The sequence below is a fragment of the Balaenoptera ricei genome, chromosome 15, assembly GCF_028023285.1.
Source record: "Balaenoptera ricei isolate mBalRic1 chromosome 15, mBalRic1.hap2, whole genome shotgun sequence".
Lineage (NCBI taxonomy): Eukaryota > Metazoa > Chordata > Mammalia > Artiodactyla > Balaenopteridae > Balaenoptera > Balaenoptera ricei.
The window spans coordinates 26,344,022-26,371,943 of NC_082653.1; the positions used below are offsets into that span (position 1 = coordinate 26,344,022).

The 27,922-nt window shown below is 42.2% G+C and overlaps 1 protein-coding gene across 1 annotated transcript in view; it reads right to left on the reverse strand.

Moving 5' to 3' along the window:
• Window positions 1-9,966: 9,966 nt before the first annotated feature.
• Window positions 9,967-27,922, reverse strand: part of MAPRE1 (microtubule associated protein RP/EB family member 1) — a 28,685-nt gene continuing 10,729 nt past the window's right edge. The window contains exons 3-7 of the mRNA XM_059897237.1: window positions 24,088-24,233; window positions 22,184-22,391; window positions 18,398-18,519; window positions 13,357-13,509; window positions 9,967-11,711 (exon numbers count right to left, since the gene is read on the reverse strand). Coding sequence (XP_059753220.1) covers window positions 11,655-11,711; window positions 13,357-13,509; window positions 18,398-18,519; window positions 22,184-22,391; window positions 24,088-24,233 — 686 coding nt within the window. The 3' untranslated portion in view covers window positions 9,967-11,654. The remainder of the gene's footprint in view (window positions 11,712-13,356; window positions 13,510-18,397; window positions 18,520-22,183; window positions 22,392-24,087; window positions 24,234-27,922) is intronic.

Consider the following 27,922-nt stretch of genomic DNA (forward strand, 5'->3'; position numbering starts at 1 on the left):
GGAGTTTTTCTAGAGCTTATACCTGTGAGCCTTCTTTCCTCTGATGGGAAAGAGTTGTCCTACTGAGGCCCTGAGGCTTCTCAAGTTACTATACTCCTGGCTTAATGCCAGAGGCTTCCTAAAGGGAGTCACCCTTTCTTCAGAGTTAGAAAAGGCTTAGGAGGCCGTGCGGGGGTCCAACTATAATTCACAGATTAGGGAAATAAGGTCCAGGGCAAGCACATTTCCAAAGGGTCAAACACATGCACCAAAGGTGAGGCAAGATGGGCCCCTGACTCTCCACTGTGTGCACCCACCCGCCCTCAGTGCCCCTGGAGGCAGGACTTCTCCTCACGCAGCACAGGGTCAGGTGTGAGTGTGGAGGAGGGGTCCATTCCGTGGAGCTCTGCTCTGAGAACACAAAGGGCACATTTCCACTGGGTCAATGGCACCTCCACAGAGGATGGAAGACAGCATTGTGTTAGGATTACTGGAGCGTCAATCCACCTCATCGGCAAGTGTCACCAGCAGGAATCGAGAGGGCACTCTAGGATGGCATGAAAACTTTCATGAAGGCAACTATGAAAACTCATCAGCATAAGATGGAGGGAGAGAGGAGGAGGAAGACTGGCCCATGGTGTCCTAACCTAACTGTGTTTTGGCGACAGCTCAGCTATAAGGACCAAAGGAGAGAGAAGAGCCGAAGGAAAGGAGACTCGGAAGCCAGGAACCAGGGTAACTGAGGGAAACGCCAGAAACATTTCCAGAAAAGGGAGCACTGAGGGAAAGTGGCTTAATGCATGTGATGTTGGGCCGTCCAATTAGAAATAAAAAACAAATACCTAGAAATATGGGAACTGAAACTTGAGTGGCTACATTTAGGGGATAGAGAGAGGAGGAGAAACACACAAAAGACAGGATGGGTCAACCAGGAAGATTGGGATGCTCCAGAGTGAGCCAAGATGATAAGAAATGAAGGCCACTGAACACGGCAATGAAAGGTCACCAGTGAGAAAGCTGCAGAGGTGTATTCATAAGTCCATTTCTGTTCAAAATATATACCTGTATATGTTGCCACCTGCATGGAAAGAGAGCCTGGAAAAATAAACTCCAAATGTAATGTCAGTTATTTCTGGCAGGTGAGATTACAGATAATTTCTATAGTCTAAAATCATGCATCTCTCTTTTTTTTTAATTCAAAAGAGGTTCATACCAATCTTTAAGATTTATTTCAAGGGAATGGATGGTGGGTAGCAATTTACTCATCTGTGAAAGACCGTTGTACAAGAGTGGTTGCTGGGAATTCCCTGGCGGTCCAGTGGTTAGGACTTGGCGCTTTTACTGCTGGGGCCCGGGCTCGATTCCTGGTTGGGGAACTAAGATCCTGCAAGCCGTGCAGTGCAGCCAAAAAAAAGAGTGGTTGCTGCAACATCGTTCAGAGCAGCAAAAAATAAAGTGATGACTATCAGTAGAGGAATGACTGAATAAATCAGTACACCTGCACTCAGGACGTTACCCAAGGAATCAAAAGGATGAATCTGACCTTCGGCAGACGACTAGGAGGGATTTCCATGACATACAAAAAGAGTGCACAGAATGATGCCAATATTTATAAAAGAATGACAAACAGGTACGTGCTTACACATATAAGTATGTGTGTACACATACACACAACTGTAAATGGGACTACCCTTAATAATTATGGGGCCAAGAGCAAAAGAACAAATATTGGTCCACATAGCAAGTCTAGTTATTTAAAATGTTTATAAATTATTACACTGCTAAATAAAATACATTCTATTCTCCTACCTTCACAAATACACTTTCCTAACAAGCTGGAAGGCCAGGTTCAAATTTAGAACTCTTGAATTCCTCAGCTCACTGACAGAATTTGGCAGTGTGGCCTCCAAGCCCTCTGTCCAACCCCATGTCCTCTCCATCCTGCTGAGGGGGCTTGTGGATGGTGGCATGTGGACGGACACCCCAGCCCATACACCCAGGCTGCATCTCCCCCATGCCTCCACTGCTCCATGGCCACTGCAAGCCTTGGCAAGGCTGCCCTCAAAAATGACGCTCTGAGGAATAGGCCTACAAAGACTCTGGAATCAGCTTCAAAGTGATTTGGGTGGGGAATTCCAGTACTTAGAGCAGGGGACGGGGTTGAGGGGGGGGGGGGGCCGGAGCGGGCAGCACACCGGTGGGGCCTGAGTGGCCATCTGCTTAGCCCCTTGAACCTACCTCATCTGGTGGAGAGGGACATGGCCAGAGGAGGGACAGAGTGGGATGCCCTAAAGCTCAGCCCGGGGCAGGGGCCCTTCTTGCCTGGGTCTAAGGGGGTACTGTACTGTCAGCACATACAAAATTATGAGTACATATGGATTATGGGGAGTTGGGGGCCAATGTGGCAGAAAAGGCAGGCCAAGAATAAAGGAATACAAAAAAGTCTGCACTAACACAAGGCACGTATATCACCACATTTATATTAAGCAACAAAGCACTGGTACGTATACAGAAATCAAGTATACTTTGTTTTGCTTTAAAGTCCTGGTTAACATGTGATTAAAGTTAACATCACTGATGAGGGAGCCAAAGGCCCTGCCTCCTGCCGTGCTGGTCTCAAGATCACCACTTCCGCGGTACCATCCACAAACATACGTAACCTGACAAACCCAAACTGCAGGACATTCTACAAAGTAACTGGGTTTTACTCTTAAAATCTGTGTCATGAAGAACAAAGACTAAGGAACTGTTCCAGATTAAAGGTGACTGAGAGAGCTAACAACTAAAGGCAATGCGTGATTCTGAACTGGATCCTAGACTGGGTGGGGAAAAGGCCTAAGGGCCTTTATTAGGACCATCGGCAAAATTTAAACATGACTACGTTCTTAGATAATATTGAATTAATGTTGTTTCCTGCTTTTGACAACTGTTCTGTGGTTATACAAGAGAACATCCTTGGTCTTAGGAAATACACACTTGGGTATTTAAAGGTAAAGGGACACAATATCTGTAATTTATTCCCAGATGGTTCAACAAACGTATACGATGATAAAGCAAATGCGGCAAAATGTTCACCATATTAGTCAGTCTGGGCAAAGAGGAGTTCTTTATACTATTCTCACAACTATTTAAATCTTTTTATTATTTTATAAATATTTTAAAACTACAATAATTATTTTATTTAAAACTACAATAATTAATTTATTTAAAACTACAATAATTATTTTTAAACTACAAGTTTTATGAGAAAGGGAGGAGCTCTGTATGTTCGTGGACTGAGGCCACAAAGGGGAAAAAATATTGGTTGAGGGCAACAGAGACACCCAAGAGCAAAGCACAAGAGTAAGAAGCAAAGAGAAGTACTAGTCCTCTGATACTGGAAGGAAGAGAAGATTCAGCTGTAGAGTTAAATATCTATCCGGAATGAGAGCAGGTAAGATCAGAGGAAGCCTCCTCTGAGGGGAAGGGGGCCAGGGTGTGGGGTTCGGTACAAACCTGGGAACAGGGGTGAGAGCTTACAACTGCCACTAGGGAAGTAGGCGGAGGACGGGAGAATAACTGGTTTGCTGAGTAATTCGTTTGTAAGAATTTACAGGGGCAGATGACTTAAGGCCAAATGCAGTTAAAGCTGTCCTGGAAATCTAGCTCAGACAGGCTCAGCTCTCCTGTTCGGCCTTTAATCTCAGGCAAATGGATTTTAGGGCCCAGGTGTCCAATCTTTTGGAGATGACTTTAACCCCAAACCCTCACTCACCCTGACCCAATTTGCTCTCCCCAGTTAACACTGCTGGCTATATTTGACAGAGGCTTATTGGTTTTCAACTTCCTTCTCGACAGAGACATCTTGACAGCTGTCCCCAAGTCCAAAGTAGCTCCTCTATGAAGTCACTGTGGAACTCCGAGGGCCTCAACCTGACTGCAGGGTCAGCTGGCCACACTTAGAGCCAGGAAAATGAGATAGAATTCCATATGCAGAACACAAAACGGAACAGCAGAATCCATCCCACAAACCATAACCACACAGCCATGTTTCATCTAATCTGAGACATTCTTTTTATGGATGAAGTTGAACTTACAGCAGACAGTGACAGGAGGAGCTACAGCACACAAAGGCAGGACAAGTATGAGTGGAGAACGACCCATAGGACAAATACAGCACAGAGCGCCCACAACTCATGGAAACTGTGGAAAATGCCCGGGAGCTTAATGATAAAGCAGCGTTCACCAAAACCAAAAGGCCAACTAGCCCCCACAGCTGGAGGACAGTGGGAGGCACAGCAGCTCTCTCAACATAAGATGCGTGAGCTCCAACTCTTTGAAAAGAGGAAGACTACAAGAGCACTGTGTGTAAGATGGGAGTCCTATAAACCCAGACTTCATGGCAGGCCTGGACTTGATACAGCACTGTTCAATCTTGCCCCTGGCACAATTCAGCAGCATGAGCTGGCCAAAGGCAAATCTCTTGGGCAGAATTCAACCAGGGACATGGATTCCAGACTTAAAGATACCCAGTTGAATCACATTTCATGATGATCTAGATGTTACCAAAATGTTAACTGATCACCAAGCCAAGACCCCTCCCCATATCTTCACCACAAAGAGAACACCCACACAGAGAAAAAATTTCTGCTCCCATTTCATCAACAGTGGAGACAAAAGACTCTGTCACACTGTAAAACATGAAAAGTAGAGTGGTTCAATGAAATGTCATAAAAGATGCAGAAGGTCTTTTAAACCAGAGTTTTATTAAACTAGGTATTAATAAACTAGAAGGGTTTATTAAAAAACAACAACAACAACAAAAAACAGAAACAGGCCAATTTGACTATTCCCCACTGTCTTTTGGTTTGGGGTTTTCATTTTCCAATCCAATGTTATCATTTCTACTTACAGCAGCCCCTGCGTTTATCAACATTTTTACATGGGCCAAAATATGCTAAATTCTATCACAATAAATGTAACTTTCCTTCCCAAAGAAGAAACATGAGCACAAAGGGGAAATAGTAAGATGCATTCATTCCACTTCTTAGGTAAGGAAAAGTTCAGAAAACCCCCACCTAAAACGAATAAAATCGTGATCATCAATAATTCAAGTTTATTAACTCAAGAAGTAGGAGGGAAGGTGTTTAAGAAGAAAAAAATCTCGTAGATAAACCTCTGCACAAAATAATTCTGGAAAAAAGTTCAAAGTCCTACTTGAGACTAGTTCAGCCATCGCTTGCCAATCCTAAGGAGATTCTACTCTGCTCCCTAAAAGCGGAGATGGAATGCTGCCCGAAGGCTTCAAGGACACAGTTACTGCTCCAGGGAAGGCAGCTCCACTCCACTCAGCAGCAGCGCCAACTCTGTCCTCGCCAGCTTTACCACTGCGGGACTTAAAACGTAAAAAATTGTAACCTAACGTACAATTTATATGTGTGAATTACTCTTCAGTAAAGCTGCAATTACTCTTCACAGCTTTATAAAATTTATTGAAAATTTTAAGGTGCAACTTGATAGCTAAGAAGACAGGCTTTTTCCTTTTCAAAATCGAATATACAAGACAGAAGCCAATGACCATTGGAACTGGAGGGGACCCTGAGGATTAATGTCAAGATCACACCTTTAGTTGAGACTAACAACTCAACTCACATGACATTTAAAACAATGCTCTTCCTACCACACTGCCAAAGAGAACTCTCCGGATTCACGTACCAAAGATTTCAAAATACCATGATTCAAGAAAAACAACAGATTCTTGGGGTGGTTCAGTACCTAATTACCCATCTCCTCCCCAAAAAAGAAAGAAAAAAAATTAAGTCAGAGAGTTACAAATTCTTAGGAAATTTTTTAAAATAATTTTTATTTCATTCAACGTTGAATTACTGTTTCTTCTCTCAGCCTTTAAAATTACTAGGGAGGGAGGCGCACACACAGGGGCAAGCTGCGATTAGCCTACAGCTACCTGTAAAAAACAGGTTATTCCATTCTTCCTAGTAGGGTTTAAAATTTCAAAGTAAAAACAGCAGTCATATATAATTACACATTTAACTCACATTATTTTGTAGAAAAACATAAAATACGAAAAAAAAAGGCAATATCAGGTTAGGAACCTTTAGAATGGTAAAATCCAGATGACCCTGAGGTATGCTGGATCTTAAAATCACTAGAACTACTCCAAAATATATAAATGGGCCCAATCAGGAGAAATATAAATATGAACGTGATGAAACAATTGTGAAGCAAGCAAGACAGGAAAGAAATCTGAAGGTCACTCAAGCTTAGACTAGGATAAACGGTGACAGATCCTGGGTGCAATATATTTAGATTCTTGCACTAAATGGTGGTTCAGGGATGGATGTATTAGCAAAGTTCTCCCTGCAGCTTGCAGCCTGTGGGGAAAAAAGCCAAACACATGTGTTGAGCCACTTTTTACTTCATCTGTCAAAATCTCTTCTTTTAGAGTCAAAACTTTTATTAAAATACAAAAGGATGTACACTTTACAAACCATTTCATTGTCAGTGCAAATTTTTTCAAAATTTCACATGCAAAATGTATGTAGCTGATGCTGAGAAACATTTTGCTTTTCTCTGAACCAAAACTTTCTCAACTGTTGAAAACTGGCCTCCAGAGGCAACACTTGCTGGAACTGGGCACTCTCCCACTCTTTCTGGCTCTGGTATCCTACTGGCGTTTACAGACCTAAGTAACTTTTCCTGGCTCAGAAAGGTTCCTGGGGAAACAATCCTCGCTCATCTCTTCACTGAGCCAATGAAAAGCCATGCTCTGCAGACCAAGGAGGCAGGGCCTGGAGAAGGACCCTGGTCCTGATCCTTGGCCTCCTGATCACAGCACTTCTCCCTTGTTCATTTTGGAGAAGCGCTCCAGCCACACACTCCCTTTATATATTCAGTCTACCCACTTGCATGCTTGACCTTGACTTAACTTTAATAGTCTAAACTGCAATTTGTGAATCATCCATGAAAGCTGAATCTTAGAAACTCATCTTTGTCCCCGCTGGAAACTAGTAAGAGCCACAAAGCCAGCTTTGTTAAGACCTACCCCGACGGACTGAACCTCACTACAGCTTCCCAAATCTCATTCTCCCACCAAAACTGAAAATTAAAGACATTAGCAAATGGAATAAACTGCTCTTCCTCCTTTTCCTCATACCTGCATCAAGCCTATCCTCACCAATTCCTGCAGACTGCGAAAAATATTCAAAGTAAACCAGGAAAAAGTTAAGGAAAAAAATTTTTAACTTTTAAGGTAAGACATCTCACAGAATTCCAAACTTACTTTGTAATTCTAAATCTATCTCTTGATACCATTCACAAAGTTCTAGGCTTTGATGGCTAACTTGCTTTGCTTTTCAAATGATCACAAGACAAAGATTTGCCTCTTCCTACCTGCAGAAACATGTCTGTGAAGGCTACTTTCATTTTACAATTCAGAACATCAGAGCATCCAATACAAAAGAAATATAGGTTACTTTAATTTTTTAAGTGTGTGTGTGTGTGTGTGTGTGTATATATATATATATATATATATATATATATATATATATATAGTCCTGGAATAAGGGGCCTAGAACTCTGACTCTAGGGCTCGACCTGCTTACCTAGATAACGAAATTAATAAGGCAACCTGACCACAACCTCAACAGAAAGCTCTGTGCTCCAGGCTAAGGTAACACTGCTTTCCAACTCAGATTAAGCCAAAAGGGAAACAGACCTTCACAAATTATACCTGCATAACAATCTGGCTGAAGGCATCTGGGATAATGGTTCTAAGGATAGTCAAGTTCAATGTAAAAGCACAGAATTCCTCTGTGGGCTTTCTTTCGGACAAGGACTCTGCATATTCAGTTATACTGTCACATGTGAAAACTGAGAAAAAAGCTGCAAGTGTAAGAAATAAGTATGAACTCATCGGGTTTTAAAATTTTATAACTGGAATGTATGAATTCAAAAATACGACATACTCCTAATTTTAAAACAACAGCAACAGTGCCAGACCAGCAAAATGACTGGTGATTCATGAACACTAACCGAAGGCTCAGGTTCAGCTTGGTTCAAAGCAATTACTTCCACTCTGTTGACAGCAGTCAGATTTGGGTCACCCACATACTAGCAAATTAATCTGATTAGGCTGATCAGGCTTAAAGCCTAGGTTTTGTTTGTAGACTATGGTGAACTATGGTAAACATCACAAAAGGAGCTCCTCATACCAAATCTCATAAAACAATCCTTAAAGAAAAACTTCCCTAGACTCATTTTGGTTATAGCAAAAGAAAACTGCTTCCTTTCCAACACCATATTATATTCTAGAGAGTAAACCCTGAAGAAATACCTATCTTTAAATCAATGAATCAATTACTGAATCACTGAATCTTCATTTAAAAGAGAAAGGTGTGTTTAGAACACGATTTCACCTGGGGGAAAAACAGGATGAAAATCATAGTCTGAAAACTAAAAGGAGCTGGACTCATCAATCAATCCCTGCAAGCTGAAAAAGAAACATTAGAAGAACTTGTTACTTACTTTACAAAATACTCAAAGTCTATCTTAAGGATCACCCTCCTGAATTGTGCCCTAAGCTTTTCTGGTCTATAAACAATTTCAGACTGGATCAAGAACCCATGCAGGGCTTCCTAACGCTGTGGTCACCTTTTGTTTCTCAGCTCATTCTGATCTCAACAAGCACCCAGTGAGGGAGGCATTGCAGTCAACATCATCATCCCTGTTTAGCAGGTCAGAACAAGAAAAGGGATCAATTAGCTCAAAAGTCACAAAGCTAGGAGGGACCTACAAGGACTCCAATCTGATATCCCCCCTGCCAGAATTAGACTTGAACTTGCAGGCATAAATGTTAGGCCAAAAAGTACACGTCTGAGGACTACATTAAGCCCAGGTCACCTGAGGTATATAGTAAAATGCAGATTTCTAATCTCCTGACTCAGAATTTCTGGGATTGGACTTTAGAAATGTATGTCAATCAAGTTCTACAGGTGATTCTGAAGCCCATCAGTTTGAGGACCACCAGCATGAGTGAATCCTAAATCTAAATCCAGCCATCTGTTTACCTATACCGCATGCAACACAGAACCTGCCAAGCAAACCAAGCTGCTTATTCAAGTTCACCGCACCAGTGATCTAACCTGAATTAGCCACATTAGAAGACTGTGCCTCAGCCTAAAGAGCCAGGCCAATGGACTTACTAGGTCAGAGATACACACAGTTATCAGCTTCACTCTTCCCAAGGTAACGTCTCAGCTGACATTACCCAAAATTATCTTCACAAACTCCATGCACTCCTGGAGGTAGCCTCTTGTAAATTACAAACACATGTGGTATCCAATTCCTTCTTGAAGGTGCCTAACATTTTAAGGAAGGTTTCATACCCTTAACTTCTACAGGAAGTAACATGGGTGTAACCCTAGTCAAAATCATCATCAAGGTGGGTTTACAGAGCATCCATAATTGTGGTGGGTACCCTAAAGATCATATAGCAAACTACCTTCTGACCATTTAACTTTCTTTTATACTGAAAATGGCAGCACGTCGCCTTTTGAACTCGTTTCTTACAGCACAGAATTTTAAAAGGGAAAAAAAACGGTGATGATTTCAGGTTACAGATTGACTGTGTTCACTGCCTTTGAAACATACTTTCAGGAAAAAAAAGTATTGTCCCATGGTATCCACCAAGCTCTGTCCTGTATATCTCTGGAGGAAACAGCCTGAAAAGGTTTCACGGTAGCTAGGCCAAGCCCTGGACTTCTGAAAGACCTCTCACAGTAACATGAGAGTGTGAAACAGCAGGAGGCTGAGAAATGTACTGTGAAGAATGGAGAAAAAAGAAACAGCCTTACAAATAAGCACATTTGAAAAAAAAACAGTGAAGGATTTCAAAAGATCAGTCCTGATTTAAGAAAGAAGCGTGGGTACCTTATCATTTGAACCTAAAATAATATACCCAGGGCAAGACAAATTTCAGAAGACATGACACTCTTGAAATACAGAATTTTATTTAGAAACTGTTTAAAGTAGCAAAAAACCCTGTCAAGACAGACCAGGTGGAAAATGGGTTCCCAATAAAATGGAATTTTAGGGCAACAAAAGTCTAAAAGGCCACAAAAGAGAAATAGCACCACTGTTATTTGAACAATGGCTAGTTACTTGCATTTTTTGGCATTGTTAATCACTGAATCTGGGTGAATCTCTGAATTCCACACAGAGCATGCACTACACAACAATTTTATCATAAAATACCTGCTTGCTACACACATTTTAGGACAAGCTACCACCAGAAACAAATCAATACAAATACATCAGGGGCAGAACAATCTCAGTAGTGGGTAACACACATTTTGCAGAATTCTGCCGAACAAAGGAACTGAATAGGCTGTGGGCAAAGCAAATGAGGGAGTTAAGGAATGAAATATTTTAAATATTAATAATTAATTCAGACATGGTACTGTATTTTCTGCAAAAGAAAATTAACATTTCGTAACACGCTAACATTTTTATCTCCAAAGAGATTAGTGCACTGGCAAAGTATTCCGATAACAGTGGAGGGCTGTGGACAGCAGGTACCGAAAACACCCAGCCTTGCAGATCCCAAGGTAGCAGTGGCCTTCCTTCACTGATCACTCCCTTTGCCAGAGGTCCAGAAAGAACTTGCAGCATGATCACCTGCCTGCTGAACTTCCACTCTAAGCAGCAAACTTTAAGGAGCCAAAGAGGAGTCCCCAGTGGGCAAGGGGAGCAGAGAAGAGAAACATGTTAAATGTAAACTTAAAAGACAGTAAAATGGGACACAACCCCCATTCAAATCCCAGAGATGCGGGCAAGTCCCCAAAAGTAGTTGTTAGATTTAAAAACTGGACACACCTCATTTCAAAAAAAAAAAAAACAACAACAACAAAACACAGTACATAGAAATATCAGGGATAACTGGAAAAATCACCAGAGAAATGTTCTGTGAAAATCAAGCTCTTCAACTCAACACGTCTCAGGGCTGAAACACACCCTCTATTCCTCCAGGCAACAATGCCTCTTGCTTCTTATCAGGGATGCAACTGGTCAAGGACACTAAATGGCTTTACAAAGCAACTTTTCAAACTTTCCTTTTGGGCCAAGGTCTGGGCCTATGAGGATCAGGCAGCCCCGTGAGGGCTGGGAACAGCAGGTCCCAAAGGTTCCAGGTTCTGGCCCTTCCTTCCCAGACACAATGTCAAACACACAGAAGCTCCTGTCATGTTACATTTTACATTTTGAAATATGGAAGCATCTTTTAAATACTCTTAAGGCATTGATTTATTAAAACGTTCTCTGTCAAGATTTCACATTAGCTTAAAATTCAAATCAGTCTTTACACTTCTCTACTGAGAGGTCTCCCCCTTCTCCAGCCATCAGTGCTACCAGCATCCACACAGTGAGCCCCATGGTCAGCCTCTTTGTTCCCTGGGTGAACCAACTAGATGTTAATACTGCTCTGCTACAAGGTAAAAGCTCCTAACTCAAACTTATTGGAAAAGGAGTGAAACTTCTGCAAAGTGCACTTTAAGAAGAGGTACTTTTTGCTTATGAAAAGAAACCAGTGAGTCCTCTAAGAATAATAAAAGGGAATATTTTACAGTTAAGCACATGATTTGGAGTGAAGAATTCGGATGATGCTCAGCTGGTCCAGGCTGTTAATACTCTTCTTGTTCCTCCTGCGGGCCCCCTTCATCAGGTATCACGAAGCCTTCCTGAAATGGGAAAATGAGAGGGGAAAGTTATTACTCAACGCTGAATGAAAGATCAGTTTCTACTGTGGGTTCACTTTCCTCATATTTAAAGCCTCTCTAAGTCAACGGTTCTTCCTGTCTTTACCACACACTTGGCATTTAATGGCACAAGGCCAAGTGACCACTATTTTATTAGTTAGGCAGTGGAATCACATCCCACAAAAGGCAAAAACTGAGCACAAATTTACTCTCAATCTTTCAGGGGTGATGGATGTGTACACTGTCTTGATTATGGTGATGATCTCACACATCAAGTTGTACTTAAATATGTACAGTTCATTGTGTCAATATAGTTGTTTAAGAAAATTTACCCTCAAAAATCCCTGAAGTCACCATAATGGTGCCATACCATCTCCTCTCAATAAACTGTCCATACAGACAGCTTTTCCTTCATTCATTCTTTTGCCTGCACTTAGGAACCATGCACACATGCTACTGCAGGTGTTGTGGGTGTTCTGTTTACTCAAAACACCCACAACACACATAGTAGCTGCAAGGCTGAGCCAACATCAGAAGCATGGGAAAACATCACACCCACGGCTCCCACCTCACACTCACTCCAGGGCATATGGCATGTGCTAATGGCCACACTACCATAAGAACTTAGACTTCCCCTTCAACCCCCATCTTTTTTTTAACTAAATATCTATGGCTAAATTTACTTAAGCTATGACTCCACTAAAATAATACTCAGACTAGATCAAGGACACCTATATCTTCAACCCCTTTGTTTGTATTATCTGGCACAGAGCAAGCCCGAAATAAGGATTTATTGAACAAATTATCAACTTTTCAGTCATCTGTCTTAATCCCCCCAAATTCACTTGATATGTTTAGAGCACACTGTTAGTAACAGCATTAATGCTGCCTTATATTTGTATACCGCCACATACTACGAAACACGTAGACATATACTGTAGTTTGATCCTAAAGACCTTGCTAGGCATGCAGAAGAATTATAAATAATTGCAGCCATTAAACAGTGGCAAGATGTCAAATCCTAAATCTAGGGAAAATCAGTTTTCCTTGTTCAGCTAACACAGCATGATTCATATCAGCAGATTCGGCTGTGTAATACACATGGATCTCAAGAAACTTGACCACAAGGCACTCCGGGGAAATAGGAACCAGATACACTCCAGGTTGGGAGAAAAAAGGTACGCTCTGACAGCTGTGGGCAGCAGACATCAAACAGGGGCCATGTGCCTGGTTCTCCAGGGCATGCCTTGGGCCCTATTAAAAAGAAGGCAGCACCTCAGGCTGAGGGGTCCAAGCTGAAAGGGGTGGAGTGGGGATAGCGGGGTTAAGAGCACCTTGTGGCACTCATGACCTATCAGTGGCCGCAAACTACAGAAGCAGGGCAGCCAGCCACCTGAGTGTCCTATGCCTGCCTCAAAGGCTGACAGACCTCAAGGCAGAGGCTGAAGCTGGGCAGAGGTGCCCTCTCTGGCTGACTTTAAGGGTCAAAGATGAAGTCTTTTGATGAATGTTATGCTGAAACACAACAAGCATCAGTACTGAGTTCGCCGAAACCAACCAGATAAAATTTTTCTATTTTCTCTTAGGTGGCAAAACGGCAAGAAAATATCCTCATGTCAACACGTACATCTGTGGCATAGAGAATGTCCACAATCCTCTGCAATACAGGGTTGTTTTCCCCCTCGTTCTCCTGGCAAATCAATTCAATGTTCCTTAGCTTTCCAAAGTAGAAATCTCTCTCTTTCTCCAAGTCTTCGACGGTAAGTTTCAATACGTTGACCTGCACAAAACATTAGAAAGGATGAGACACCTGGCATTCATGCACCAACAGCACATCAGATAAACTTCTAACCCAAAAGGAGATGTGGGCTTTCATTAAACTCTCTAACAAGGACAAAACCCCACTTTAGTTTAATGTCAATTTTCTTCAGCCCCAGATAAATAACATGGGCTTGTTCATGGCACCCTGACTATAACAATTCCCAGGAAAGGACAGGCTATATCATGGAACATGCAGGAACTTCTCAGGGACTACGACAAGATCAAAGAGAAAAATCCATGGGAGCCTGAGACAAATACAGAAGCAGAATCCACAACCTGGCCCAGCAGAGTGGCTGCCCATCATATACTGAGTCTTTACCAGGGCACTTGGTCAATCAAGTTCAGGTCTTTCTGCAAGTTGAAGTCAATGGTAAGAGAGGGTCTGGTCCAAGGGAGCAGGGTAGAAATGATGAGCCAGGAGGGGAAAACTATCTAAAGATGACTAATACTAGCCAAAGACAGCTAGCACTGAGGCAGGCCTGGGCATGGAAACTCAATGGTTCTTTCTCCCCCACAATATGTTGGGGCTAGGGGGCGATCCATGACTCAAAAGAAAAGCATTCTCTGATGAGAGGGTCCCTGCATCACTCTCTCTCCCAAGAGAGTTTCAAAAGGGAGAGAAGATAGCAGAGGCAGGCAGCAGACCCCACCACATTCCACTGCTAGCTCCCCTGAGCATCCTGTCAGCTCACACCACTTGTGCTGCAGGATCCTCCAGGAGCCCCACTGAGGGACTCTAATTTCCACAAAGGGGCAATGAAGAAATAAATCTCAGTGCTTGCGCCAGGACTCTATCCAGCCACAAGTAATAGAAGTCATAACAACTCTCACAGCCCTTTGTGTATTTTAAGCACAGTATGTCTTCGTTCTAGTATACTCAAATCTATGACGTGCATTCAATTTAACTCTCACTGAATGCAAATTACATGGCATAGGGTGTAGCATAAATCCCCACAGGCCTTACAGGCTAGGGCCCCATGGAAGGCCGAGCCAGGGAATCAAAGGTGCAGCTGCTGAGAACAATTTGGGTAGCAGGGAATTCTGAGAGCCAGAAGCACCAGAGAAATCTAGTCCACCTTCTGAACTTCTAGCTGCAAAAACAAGCAAACAGCTTATCCAGCTTCCCTGACGAAGAAGCCAGACCCAACCAAAGGATCAAATCCTGTCCCTTCGGAACCTGCAGTTGAGAAGCATCCAGAGATGATCCAGGAGCAGGTGACTGGAACCACCAGGACCATTCCGTCAAAGACTTAATTTCAATGTTCAACATCAAAGGCCTGAAAAGACCAAACTAGAATCAAGGTTCTAGACACCCTCTCACTACTCCTTTAGCAACCACAGAAATCATTTTTAAAATAACTGAAAGGATTTCCCTGGCAGTCCAGTGGTTAAGACTCCACGCTTCCAATGCAGGGGGCACGGGTTCGATCCCTGGTGAGGGAACTAAGATCCCACATTCTGCACAGCCAAAAAAATAATCAAAAAAAATTTTTGGGCTTCCCTGGTGGCGCAGTGGTTGACAATCTGCCTGCCAATGCAGGGGACACGGGTTCAAGCTCTGGTTTGGGAAGATCCCACATGCCGCAGAGCAACTAGGCCCGTGAGCCACAATTACTGAGCCTATGCGTCTGGAGCCTGTGCTCTGCAATAAGAGAGGCCGCGATAGTGAGAGGTCCGCGCACCGTGATGAAGAGTGGCCCCCGCTTGCCGCAACTAGAGGAAGCCCTCGCACAGAAACGAAGACCCAACACAACAAAATAAATAAATAAATAAATAAAATTTAAAACAAACACAAACCAAAAAAAAAAAATTTTTTTTAAATAAGTAAAAATAAAAATAATTGAAAGTTTCAATAAAGTACTAACACCACCTAGTCACCAGCAAAACGAAATCATCCATCTGCCCCCACCCTCCCCACCCCTGCTTTAACTGCTATTTGTTGCCTTTCCTTAAACTATCAGTTACTCCCAAAGTGGAGTGAGTACAAGAAGGGGACAAAAGGGCAAGAGTAGACTATCCCCAGGAGTGGAAGCTGCCTTGGATCTTCAGCCCAAGGTCCACAAGCCAGGGAAGAGGCCTTCTAGTCACATGAGAAGGAAAGGGAAGTTAAAACAGCTTCACGAGGCACGGTAGCTTGGAGTCCATCTGTACACACACGTTACACTAGTGCCTCCCTCACAAACCCACTGAACCCTTCTCTGGCCTACAAATCAACAAGGGCACCAGAACCGAGCCGGATAGGTCCCACCCACAAGGCCAAGCAGCAGCCCTCCTTGACATCACTCAATAACTATGAATCCACAAGAAACAACACGCATACAGTAAGTCATCAGCTTTCACTTGGCACTCCCCTAACTGGTGATTTATAAGGTTATTAAAAATCTGTGATTAGTAATCAGCGTCACTCTTAGAACACTCTCTTATAGTTAAGTAATAGCTGTAACCTAAGAAGCCCAAGGAGAACGCTTTGGGCCTGCACTGGCCAATACGGTAGCTATGAGCCACATGTGGTGTTTTGAGCCCTTGAAATGTGGCCAGTGCAATTGAGACAGGCTGTAAAGATCAAACACACACTGGATTACAAAGACCTAGTACAATGTTCAAATGTAAAACATCTCACTGATAATTATCTGTAATGATCACATGTCAGAATGCTAATATTTTAGATATATTGGGTAATGTGTTATTTGAATTAATCTAACCTGCTTCTTGTTACTCTTTTCAATGTGGCTACCAGCAAACTTTAAGTTCTATATGTGCCTCACATTTCTGGTTTACATTCTATTTCTACTGAACAGCACTGCTCTGGACTAAAATCAACTAAAAGAACATTTCTCCAGGATGACTTAACAGTGTGGAATCATTGCAGATCTCCCAAAGGCTATGGACACCACAAGGTAATTTGTGTAGAATACACTGTTCTCCTCTTAGCCCACCAAGCCCATGTGGCTCTACTTTCCCATCAGTCGTGTCCCCCAGACCTCCACACCTTTATCAAGGGTCACCACTTCAAATACTTTCAGGGTTAGAGACATCATGTAAATGAGCCATGGGAGTCAGTAACAGGGTGTGCTCAGGACTTTGGCAACCTGGAAAGAACCTAAAATCCTTCATATTAAAAAAAATAATAATAAAAATCAAAACCCTGTTCAGGCCAAACAAATCAGTTCTGAGGCAGGGCTGGACCAGCTGGCTGTGAGCTGGGTCCAAACCCCAACTCAGGCTATTTAACCTCTCCGAGCCGCACTGTCCTCTGTAACACCTCACACGGCTGCTGCAAAAATGAAAGAAAATGTTTAGTAGAGCACTGGCGCTCACACTCTAAAAATGGTAGTTTTGTTTTTGCTGTTAACAGTTGTGTATTTCACCAAAAAAAATCTAACTCCTGTGAACTTTTAAAACATACTTCAGAACCTATTTCACTCTATCAAGCCCACAGACAAGAACCATAACAATCACAACTGTCTTTCATCCACTGCCATTTACCCCATTTATCCCAAACACCCTTCCAGGTACTTGGCAAAACATCAGCTCACGAAATCCGCTCAACTACCGTGACCAAAGTATTAGCCCCACTGCATACGAGGCAGTGAATCTGGAGAGGTTAATTGACTTGCCCCAAGTAGAAGGTAAGTGGCAGAGCCAGGATGCACCCCAAATCTACACAACCCAAAGCCAGAGCTCCCTCACACCGGACACAGCTGAACAGCAGTCCCATGGAACCCACTGCATCTTCTCCTGGAGAGCACAAGGCCAACCCAGTGCTGGCTGCCGGGCCTCGGCACTGACACCTCTTTACCCTATTTCTCACTGAGACTGCTTCCTGTGTACACCTGTGCCTGGACACCAACAGTTACAGGGAAGGCTCCTTATTCTCCAGGACTTATGCACTCACAGTGACAGTGCCCACAGGGTGCTTGAAGCTGCCACAACAATGGGGATGGTGACCCAGTCACTTCCACACTCCCAAGGCACCTATGACCATGGGGCACACACAAATCAAAGAATGAAAAAAACCAAATGTGATCTTTGAGCAGGCTTTTGTGTTCTGATTTCCTAGAAGTATGATCTGGGTCACAAGAGGTTCTGGATTAAAGTGAGGCCATTTCCTCCAGGCTTTAGGACTTGGCTTTTAAAAGGAAAGTAACAGGGTTCAATCCCAAAGTCACAGGAATCACAGAGCATCCTTGATTTTAAATCTGGAATGAATCAAGAGAATCATCCAAAAGCAAACAAACAAATAAAACAACGATAAGAATTAGTGAGAAAATCTCTGAAAGTCTAAAATTTGTTCTGATCTACAGAGACCTCTCCCAAGTACCTTCAGGATATTTAATCCTGAAGATGTTTCAAATCATTGGCCTATTAAGAACAGAAAAGCAATAGGCTTTGCATACCAGTTCCACTCTCAACTTGATACTCTAGTGGCCCAAGATTTCAGCAGAGAGACTGCGGAATCTTTTTTTAAATTACCATTTAGAAAGGAACTCTATCTTTTGTCAGAGCCAAAATTCAGGAGACATTCTCCAAATCCCACAGAACCCTGACAGCGTTCCAAACACTTTCAACAGGGTTCCATCGTATGGGCAGGTTTCCAAACAGACATCGGTTACTAATAGAAATAGATCTAACAGCGCTCAGAAAAGCCTGGCACCCCTCTCTTCCATCGTCACCTCCAGGCTCGCAGTCCCCACCAGCTCCAAAGCGCTCACAGGTGTCACGAGGACTGCTTTGGTATGCAGACAAGGCATGTCTTCCCACAAGAACACGGACAAGCCTCCCTGGTCAGGGCAGCAAGCACCCTTTCCCCCAAGGCAGCTCCTGTCTTGGACACATGAGGTGCCTACCTGCTGCATCAATTCGGCTGCTTCGTCATCCCCGTTCCCCACACCAGGATTCTTCCGCACCACGCCCGGGCCAGCCTTAGGGGTTGCAGTAGTTCTGTGTGTTGCAATGGGCCTCTGTGGAGCTGAGAGGAGCAGAGTTGTTTTTTTTAAGAGGAGAAATTTCAAGACAAAAAAGAACCCACCAGACAACAAGAGGAGGCTGTGACCAACTGCCCTCCACAGTTATGCAGTGAGGAGACCCACCAGAGAGAGCCCAGCATGCAAGACTGCACCCCATGTTTGCCCAAAGTGGTTTTTCATCCTGGCAGCACACTCAAGTACCAATTTTAGCCACGATCTTTCGTGCTGGGAATAAGTCCTTTGGCGTGGCCTTTTTTCCGCTGGGGTGGACAGGACTATCATCTGAAAGAGGCAAAGTCATCCTGGTACATACAGATGATCTACCTTAACCCAGCTCCAACCACATCCACAGACAGGGCAGCTTTATGGAGCAAAGGAAAACTTCAGGACAGGAGCTCACAGTCCCAGCTGTTGTGGGGTGCCCACAATTCCCCATCTGGAAAGTAAGGTGCCTCCTAACTCAGAACCTCAGGCTCCTTGGATTGGGAAGATGAGGGGGTAGAGCCTGCTTTGACCACTAATGACTTCAAAACCCCATCCTGCTTCCCTTTTAAAAGGTGTTTAGAAGGGTTAGGAGAGAAAAGCAGCACACTGACCAGGACTTAAAGACTTCTCTCAGTATGAATGGCCAAAGCAGACAAAGACGAGGAAAAAGCTACAAGGGGCCAATCTATCTACAAGTTAAAATAATTAAGAATAATCAAGAATGGGCTACCTCAAGGTAAATTTATCATTCATTATTTTATTCATTCAGCAAGTATTTTGTAAAGCTTGTACATTATGCCAGGCTTAGAAATATCTCATTTTCCTGACATCCCAAACTGTTCAATAACTATCAGGCCTTTCACCCACAGTAACAGGCATTTCCGCTGGAGGATCTCTAGCATATGTTCAACCTGAAGACTAAATACTTAATGCAAGTCTCCACATGCCTGTTAGCAGCATCTGAAATATGAAATGCACAGGGTTATCTATGCAGTTCCCCATTCTAAGAAGCTAAAGAATAAAAGTACTCAATATTTGGAGAAATCTGAACCCTCATATACTCTGCTGATGGGAAAATAAAATGATTCAGTCACTTTGGAAAACCATCAGGTAGTTCTGCCAAAGGTTAAACACAGAGTTACCATACAACCCAAGACTTCTGCTCCAAGAGTATATACTCTTGGAGACAACCCTCAGAATGGGAGAAAATATTTGCAAATGAAGCAACTGACAAAGGATTAATCTCCAAAACATACAAGCAACTCATGCAGCTCAATATCAAAAAAACAAACAACCCAATCCAAAAATGGGCAGAAGACCTAAATAGGCATTTCTCCAAAGAAGATATACAGATTGTCAACAAACACATGAAAGAATGCTCAACATCATTAATCATTAGAGAAATGCAAATCAAAACTACAATGAGGTATCACCTCACACCAGTCAGAATGGCCATCATCAGAATATCTACAAACAATAAATGCTGGAGAGGGTGTGGAGAGAAGGGAATCTTGCACTGTTGCTGGGAATGTAAATTGATACAGCCACTATGGAGAACAGTATGGAGGTTCCTTAAAAAACTAAAAACAGAACTACCATATGACCCAGCAATCCCACTACTGGGCATATATGCTGAGAAAACCATAATTTAAAGAGTCATGTAGCACAATGTTCACTGCAGCTCTATTTACAATAGCCAGGACATGGAAGCAACCTAAGTGTCCATTGACAGATGAATGGATACAGAAGATGTAGCACATATATACAATGGAATATTACTCAGCCATAAAAAGAAACGATATTGAGTTATTTGTAGTGAGGTGGATGGACCTAGAGTCTGTCCTACAGAGCGAAGTAAGTCAGAAAGAGAAAAACAAATACTGTATGTTAACACATATATATGGAATCTAAAGAAAAAAAAAATGGTTCTGAAGAACCTAGGGGCAGGACAGGAAAAAACACACAGATGTAGAGAATGGACTTGAGGACACAGGGAAAGGGAAGGGGAAGCTGGGAAGAAGTCAGAGAGTGGCATGGACGTATATAAACGACCAAATGTAAAATAGATAGCTAGTGGGAAGCAGCCGCACAGCACAGGGAGATCAGCTTAGTGCTTTGTGACCACCTAGAGGGGTGGGATAGGAAGGGTGGGAGGGAGACACAAGAGGGAGGAGATATGGGGATATATCTATATTTATAGCTGATTCACTTTGTTATAAAGCAGAAACACACCATTGTAAAGCAATTATACTCCAATAAAGATGTTTAAAAAAAAATTATTTTTAAAAAAAGGGTATATACTCTTGGATATATACCCCAAGAGAAAACATACGCCCACACAGAAACTTGTATATGAATGGTCATAGCAGCATTGTTCGTAAAAGCTAAAAAATGAAAAGAACTCAAATCACCATCAACTGATGAATAAATAAAATATGCTACAACCATACAATAGAATGTTATTTAGCCATAAAAAGGAATGGAGTACTGATATATGATACAATATGGATGAACCTTGAAAACATTATGCTAAATGAAAGAAGCTAGACACAAAAGACTATGTATTCTATAATCCCATTCAGAAATGTTCAGAATAAGTAAATCCATAGAGAGTGGATTAGTAGTTGCCTAGGATTGGCAGGGAGGGAGGAGAGTTGGGGGGAAAATGGGAAGTGATTGCTATTAAGCACACATGAGGTTTCTTCTGGGGGGTAATGAAAATGTTCTAAAACTGATCATGGCAATAGTAGAACACATCTATGAATGTACTAAAAACGATTCAATTGTATACTTTAAATGGGTGAATTGTATGGTGAGTGAATCAGAGCGCAATAAAGCTATCAAAATTACAAAGTACTTAATGTCCCTCTCTGCCTACCAGAAGGATCAGCCTCTCTCTCAAGGTACTACACGACTTTAACTGACGTTCTTGCCACCTTCTGAGAAGGAGTTAGCACCTGCAGAACATCCACCCTGCCCCAAAGTATATGTTCTGTGAGTGTACTACTGCAAACAATTTGGGGAAACCCACCAGGACAAGACTTTTAAAGAAAGTCTCTAAAAACAGCCTCCCCCTGACTCCTAGATTCTGCTGGCATCACAGAACTTAGCACTCTAGGGAGGGCAGGGAAGCCGTGAGTAAGCACAGGAAGCTGGTCTGCAGACAGAACAATGACGCAGAGCCAAGAGCAGTCCCCAAGAGACCTAGAAAGCTCCTTCAGTGCCTGGGAGTTCAGGTATGGTTGCAACTTCCCATCCGAGGGCTCTAAGATGAAATGCCCTTGTGTTCAAACTAACTCTCTTTTATGTGAGCTAACCTGAGGGACTTCTATTCCATACAACTAAAGTGTGTTGGCAAAATCGATACAGTAACTCATTCAGGCCTCAAGAACAGCCCTCTAGGGACAAGTACTGAAATTCCCCTTTTACAAAGGAGGAAACAGCAGGGTAGAGGTGAAGTGATTACACAGGGCTCCAGAGATCTAAGAACAAACACAGGACCCTGATGCCACAATCCATGCCTCTGCCATATGGCTGGGCTTACGCTCTTTAAGCTCCCTAAGCCTACGGCTACCCAAACCCTTCTGACTGAATACTATAAGAATGAATGTATTTGGAAATGGTATTTTTTGTGTGTGGGTTTTTGGGTTTTTTTTTGGTTTGTTTGTTCGTTTGTTTTACCTGCACTGCTAGAGCTGAGAGGTTTCTTCGGTTTGTTCAGAGCTGGAGCAACAAGGGAGGGGGCCACCGCAGTTTCTTGACCTTGTCTGGCAGCTACAGGGTCATAGTCTTTCCCATCATAGTTTGCATCAAAAAACTTCTTGAACCACTGAACAAATTCAAAATTGTCCTGAAACTTTCCTTTTACTAATTTGTCCACAGGAATTATCTGTAGAGAAACACAAGACTATTTAGCCCAAAAGCTAGAAGAAGCTTCTGGCAAGCATCAAACATGTCCATCAAATCAGTATAAGGCTCTGCCAAAGGAGAAAAAAATATTTTAGAGGCAAGAACTAAGTGCTAAGTAAGCCCCTGGAAGTTTGTAGAGCAAGTTTCATTCAATTTGCCTTCCACAGAGAACTTAACAACAGCCAGTCCCCCTCTAAGTCCATCAAAAGAAATCAGAAATGCAAAAGAAACAAGTATCATACATAAGTCACATATACACATCCTAAGATATGTCATTCCACTGTAAAGAGTAAAGCTCCCATGGAACTTGCACGGCCATGGTGCCTGTCACAAGGTATGAAATCCAGAGCACAAACTAACCACAGGCATCCACGACGAACTGTGCTAAAAAAAATTGTCTTAAAAATAGGTCAAGGTATGGAATCAGTCCTGGGATAGACTTCTACAAAATGATATGTTTTTCAAGTAATTCCAGTCCTATTAAAACATACTTTAAAGGACCTGTAAGTTTTTTATTGTACCAGAATACTGTGTTACCAGGTATTACTTCAAATGGTGGGACTGCTGGCCAGAGCTTAACTATCTTTTAACTCTTCAAGGATTCCAGTTACAATCTGAACTATATCCACCCATCTGAGCAAATAATTTTTAAAAATTTCTCTGTGTGATACTGAAACATTTACAAATAAAATGTTATGTAACTCACTTCAAAATAATCCACGAGTACAGGGGGTGGGGTAGAGGTATACATGAAACAAAATTGGCCATGAGTTGATAATCACTGAGGTACATGGGAGATCACTGCATTATTCTCTCTAACTTATATACTTCAGAAATTTTCCTTATTCAAAAAAATAAATTCCATAAAAAGAAAAAGAAAAATTACTGCGTATAATAAGCTACACCTAGTTTAAACTATGCCTGATAACTAAATGATATTCTTCCAACACAAATGTGTATTTTATATATTGTACAGAGACAAAACTAAAATAAAAGTAAAACTGATTTCCAAGTAAATAAAAACCAGATACAGCAGCAAGATAATCAGGGGACGATTACAAGCTTTACTAAAAAGAATGTCCCCCCCCCCCAAAATGGCTTAAAGGATAAGCCCCTTCTAATGGGGGGAAACTACTTAATTTTGCAATAATCTGTTATCTACTAAAACAAAGCTATTTACTCTAATGAAGCCTGGTGGTCTGTGTTTCTGGTAGCTTCAAATAACCTTGGGGGCAAAAGGGAACATTCCAGCACCTGCCAGCCATCTTCTTTGTACTTTGCTATAAAAATCAAGTTCTAGAATCTTCTCTATTAGAGCTACTTATTCTACCATATGGTATGCTTTACAGAAGTAAATTCAGAGATTAAACGAGTTAGACCTCAGACTAATAGAAATTAAACAGTAATAAAATTAAAAAAAAAAATCATGGGTACAGATTTACAGATTGATCTTTCAGACAGTTACCAACTTCATGATGAAGAAAGAAGACAGTAAGAGAACCGGGGGTAGGAAAGCAGAGGGAAACTTTGCTCCCAGTAAATTGTTAACTGGAGAAAAGATAACCATATAAATTGGGAAAAGAAAAAAATGTCCAAAGTCATGGCCCAGAATCTGTATCCTTAGTAATTACCACTAGTTAAGAAACACCCTAAATGAAAGAATAAAGTTTACTTACTTTGTCAACACCCATCCTCTTAAAACCTGCTTGTAGTATTTTGAAGTTCTGGATGTATTCGTGTTCTAGCTTAGCTTGGAATTTCACTTTCTTCAAGGCAATGGAGCCAGGGAACAGCATGTCCATAAACTGACAATAGGCAGCCCCTGAATGAGTAACAGAAGAAAATACACACTAGGTCATTAAATGCAGTAGCTATTAAAGCAGCAGGGTGAAAATTTACCCAAACCTGCTTAACCCACTAAATTTTAAAAGTTGTGAAGTGGACCTACAAAACCCCAAAGCTTCATTACCACTCGACTTCGAAATTGATAATAGGACTGTGGTTTTACCTGGTAAGTTCTACAACACACTTGCAACCTGGAACCCCATGACGAGAAGAGGAATGTTCCCATGAAATTTTAAAACTATTCTTTATAAGAAAACCAGCATGACAATAAAATGACAACTACAGGGGCTTCCCTGGTGGCGCAGTGGTTGGGAGTCTGCCTGCCAATGCAGGGGACACCGGTTCGAGCCCTAGTCTGGGAAGATCCCACATGCCGCGGAGCAACTAGGCCCGTGAGCCACGATTACTGAGCCTGCGCGTCTGGAGTCTGTGCTCCGCAACAAGAGAGGCCGCGTGAATGAGAGGCCCGCGCACCGTGATGAAGAGTGGCCCCCACTTTACGCAACTGGAGAAAGCCCTCGCACAGAAACGAAGACCCAACACAGCCATAAATAAATAAATAAATAAATAAATAATTTTTTTAAAAAAAGTAAAGTGATTCTTTAAAAAAAAAAAAAAAATGACAACTACAAAGAAAAATGAATGTCAGCGGGAGGAGGGATTTCCCCAGTATTTCAAAGATCCATCCTCTGACACAGGTTTAAAAAAAAAGTTTTTTCTAAGATGTTTGCCTCCCTGAGCTTTTTACATCTCTAAATAAACTTACCTATCATTTTATAAACAAAGTTGAACAGAAGACATTTTTGTGTTCCTCCATTTAAATTTTTTCAATTTTAAAGGCCACTATAAGAAATTATTGCATATATTTCATCCCATTTGCTCCCCAATTTCACTCCTTCCTCCATTTGCCCATTTTTATCCATCACCACCCCCAAAAAGTGTTTTCTTGGCACTTAATATTTCCAGGAATGTTACTTCTCTAATGCCTACCAAAATACACTCTCCTAATACAGGGCAGGCTTCATGTGCACTTACTGCCCTTTCAGGAAAGGAGGCAAGAAATCCAGCGACTAAGCAATAGGTGTTGTGCAGAACGAGGCCGCCTTAATACGCATATTCAACTTATTTTACATCAGGCCAAATTGGCTCCCTGCCAGATCTGGCAAAAACAGTGCCATTATCATTATTTTTGGAAAGATACAAAGAAAGCAGAAGCACTTCAATGACCTGAGTGACATGCTTAGTAGAAAGGAGCACCAGAAAGTGAAAGCCTGATTTTTTTTTTTTTAATAAATTCATTTATTTATTTTTGGCTGCATTGGGTCTTCGTTGCTATGTGCGGGCTCCCCATTGTGGTGGCTTCTCTTGTTGAGGAGCATGGGCTTCAGCAGTTGTGGCAAGCGGGCTTAGTTGCTCCAGGGAAGCCCAAAAGCCTGATTCTTGAGGTGGCTGATTTATTTACTCATCCAACAGAAATATACTGTGGGAATTTTGTACCAGGCAATGAATTAGCAATATTTATGCTTTTTAAAATGGAGGCACTGGGCTTCCCTGGTGGCGCAGTGGTTGGGAGTCTGCCTGCCAATGCAGGGGACACGGGTTCGATCCCTGGTCCGGAAAGATCCCACATGCCGCAAAAGCAACTAAGCCCATGCACCACAACTACTGAGCCTGCAGTCTAGAGCCCACGAGCCACAATTACTGAAGCCCAGGCGCCACAACTACTGAAGCCTGCGCACCTAGAGCCTGTGTGCTCCGCAACAAGAGAAGCCACCGCAATGAGAAGCTCACCCACCTCAAGGAAAAGTAGCTTCTCACCGCAGTGAGAAGCCTGTGCACCGCAACGAAGAGTAGCCCCCACTCGCCGCAACTAGCGAAAGCCTGCTTGGAGCAGCGAAGACTACGCAGCCAAAAATAAATAAGTAAAATAAAGGAAATTTAAAAGTCATAATTTACCAATTGCAGTGTACAGATCTGATTTGGATCCTGATGCATACAAATCAACTTAAAACACACACACACACAGAAGATAATCTATTAAGCATCTATACCCACAGCACTGCTTTACACATGAAAGATATGCTTTCTGAACCAGCAAAATAATGTGCATTTACTAAATTCTCAGGCCATTTGTGGGACTTTCCATTCAAAACGGCAGTCATCTACTTCTCAGAAAAAACCTGCTTGAAGAATGTTGCTTTTATTTTAGAGATAGAAGAATCCTTATAGCCATTATAAATGTAAAAACTGAGGACCAAAAACTGTAGCCAAAGACTACAGAGTCAAGAGACCAAGCTTAGAACCAGACCCCAGGTATCCTGACTCCCTGTCCATTGCTCTTTTCCATGTCATTATACACCATATTAGAACACCCTACCCTGGAATAAAGAAGCATTTCCTGAATCAGGGAAGAAACAGGTATACCATGCTGCTACACTCTGACTGAAACAGAGTTAACAAAGAAAAACACTGAGACCCCACTAAAAATAGACAAATTAACTGGACAATTCACACAAAAAAATGTAAGCAGCTGATAAACACATGGGGAGCCAACCTAAGGAAATGATTTTTTTAAAAAATATAGCCTGGCAGTCCAGTGGTTAGGACTCTGCACTTTCACTGCCGAGGGCCTGGGTTCAATCCCTGGTCAGGGAACTAAGATCCCACAAGCTACCAGTGCAGCAAAAAAAAAAAAAAAAGTGAATTTAATAAAGTAATACCAATTTTAAAAAAATACAGAAAAGATTTACACATGAAACTTGTGTAACTTTATTTACAAGAGTAAAAAGTGGAAGCAACCTATATGTCCCAAAGTAGGAGCAATCAATTACATAATCTGCACACCATCACCTAAGAGAATATTATGCAAGCATTCAAAGCACATTTTTTTTTTATAGAACTCTTTTTTTTAATTAATTAATTTATTTATTTATTATTTTGGCTGTGTTGGGTCTTCGTTTCTCTAGTGGCGGCGAGCGGGGGCCACTCTTCATCGCGGTGCGCGGGCCTCTCACTATCGCGGCCTCTCTTGTTGCGGAGCACAGGCTCCAGACGCGCAGGCTCAGTAGTTGTGGCTCACGGACCCAGTTGCCCCGCGGCATGTGGGATCTTCCCAGACCAGGGCTTGAACCCGTGTCCCCTGCATTGGCAGGCAGATTCTCAACCACTGCGCCACCAGGGAAGCCCCAAAGCACATTTTTTTTAAATTGTGGGGGGAAAAGCTCAAGATTTAATATTACAAGAAAAAGCAAGATACAAAAACATATCTATAAAATGTCTTCATATATGTAAAAATATCCATCTTAATATATATGCATAGAAAAAAAAAAAGACTAGAAGAAAACACAATGTGGAGACTTCCCTGGTGGTCCAGTGGTAAAGAATCCACCTTCCAATGCAGTGGATGTGGGTTCAATCCCTGCTCAGGCAACTAAGATCCCACATGCCATGGGGCAACTAAGCCCATTAGCCGCAACTACTAAGCTTGTGTGCCTCAACGAGAGAGCCCGCATGCCACAACTAGAGAGACGCCCGCACAATGCAAGGAAAGATGCCGCGTGTCTCAACGAAGATCCCGCGTGCCACAACTAAGACCTGACACAGCCAAAAATAAATAACTTAAATAAATAAATAATATTAAAAAATAGAAAGAAAACACAATGTATT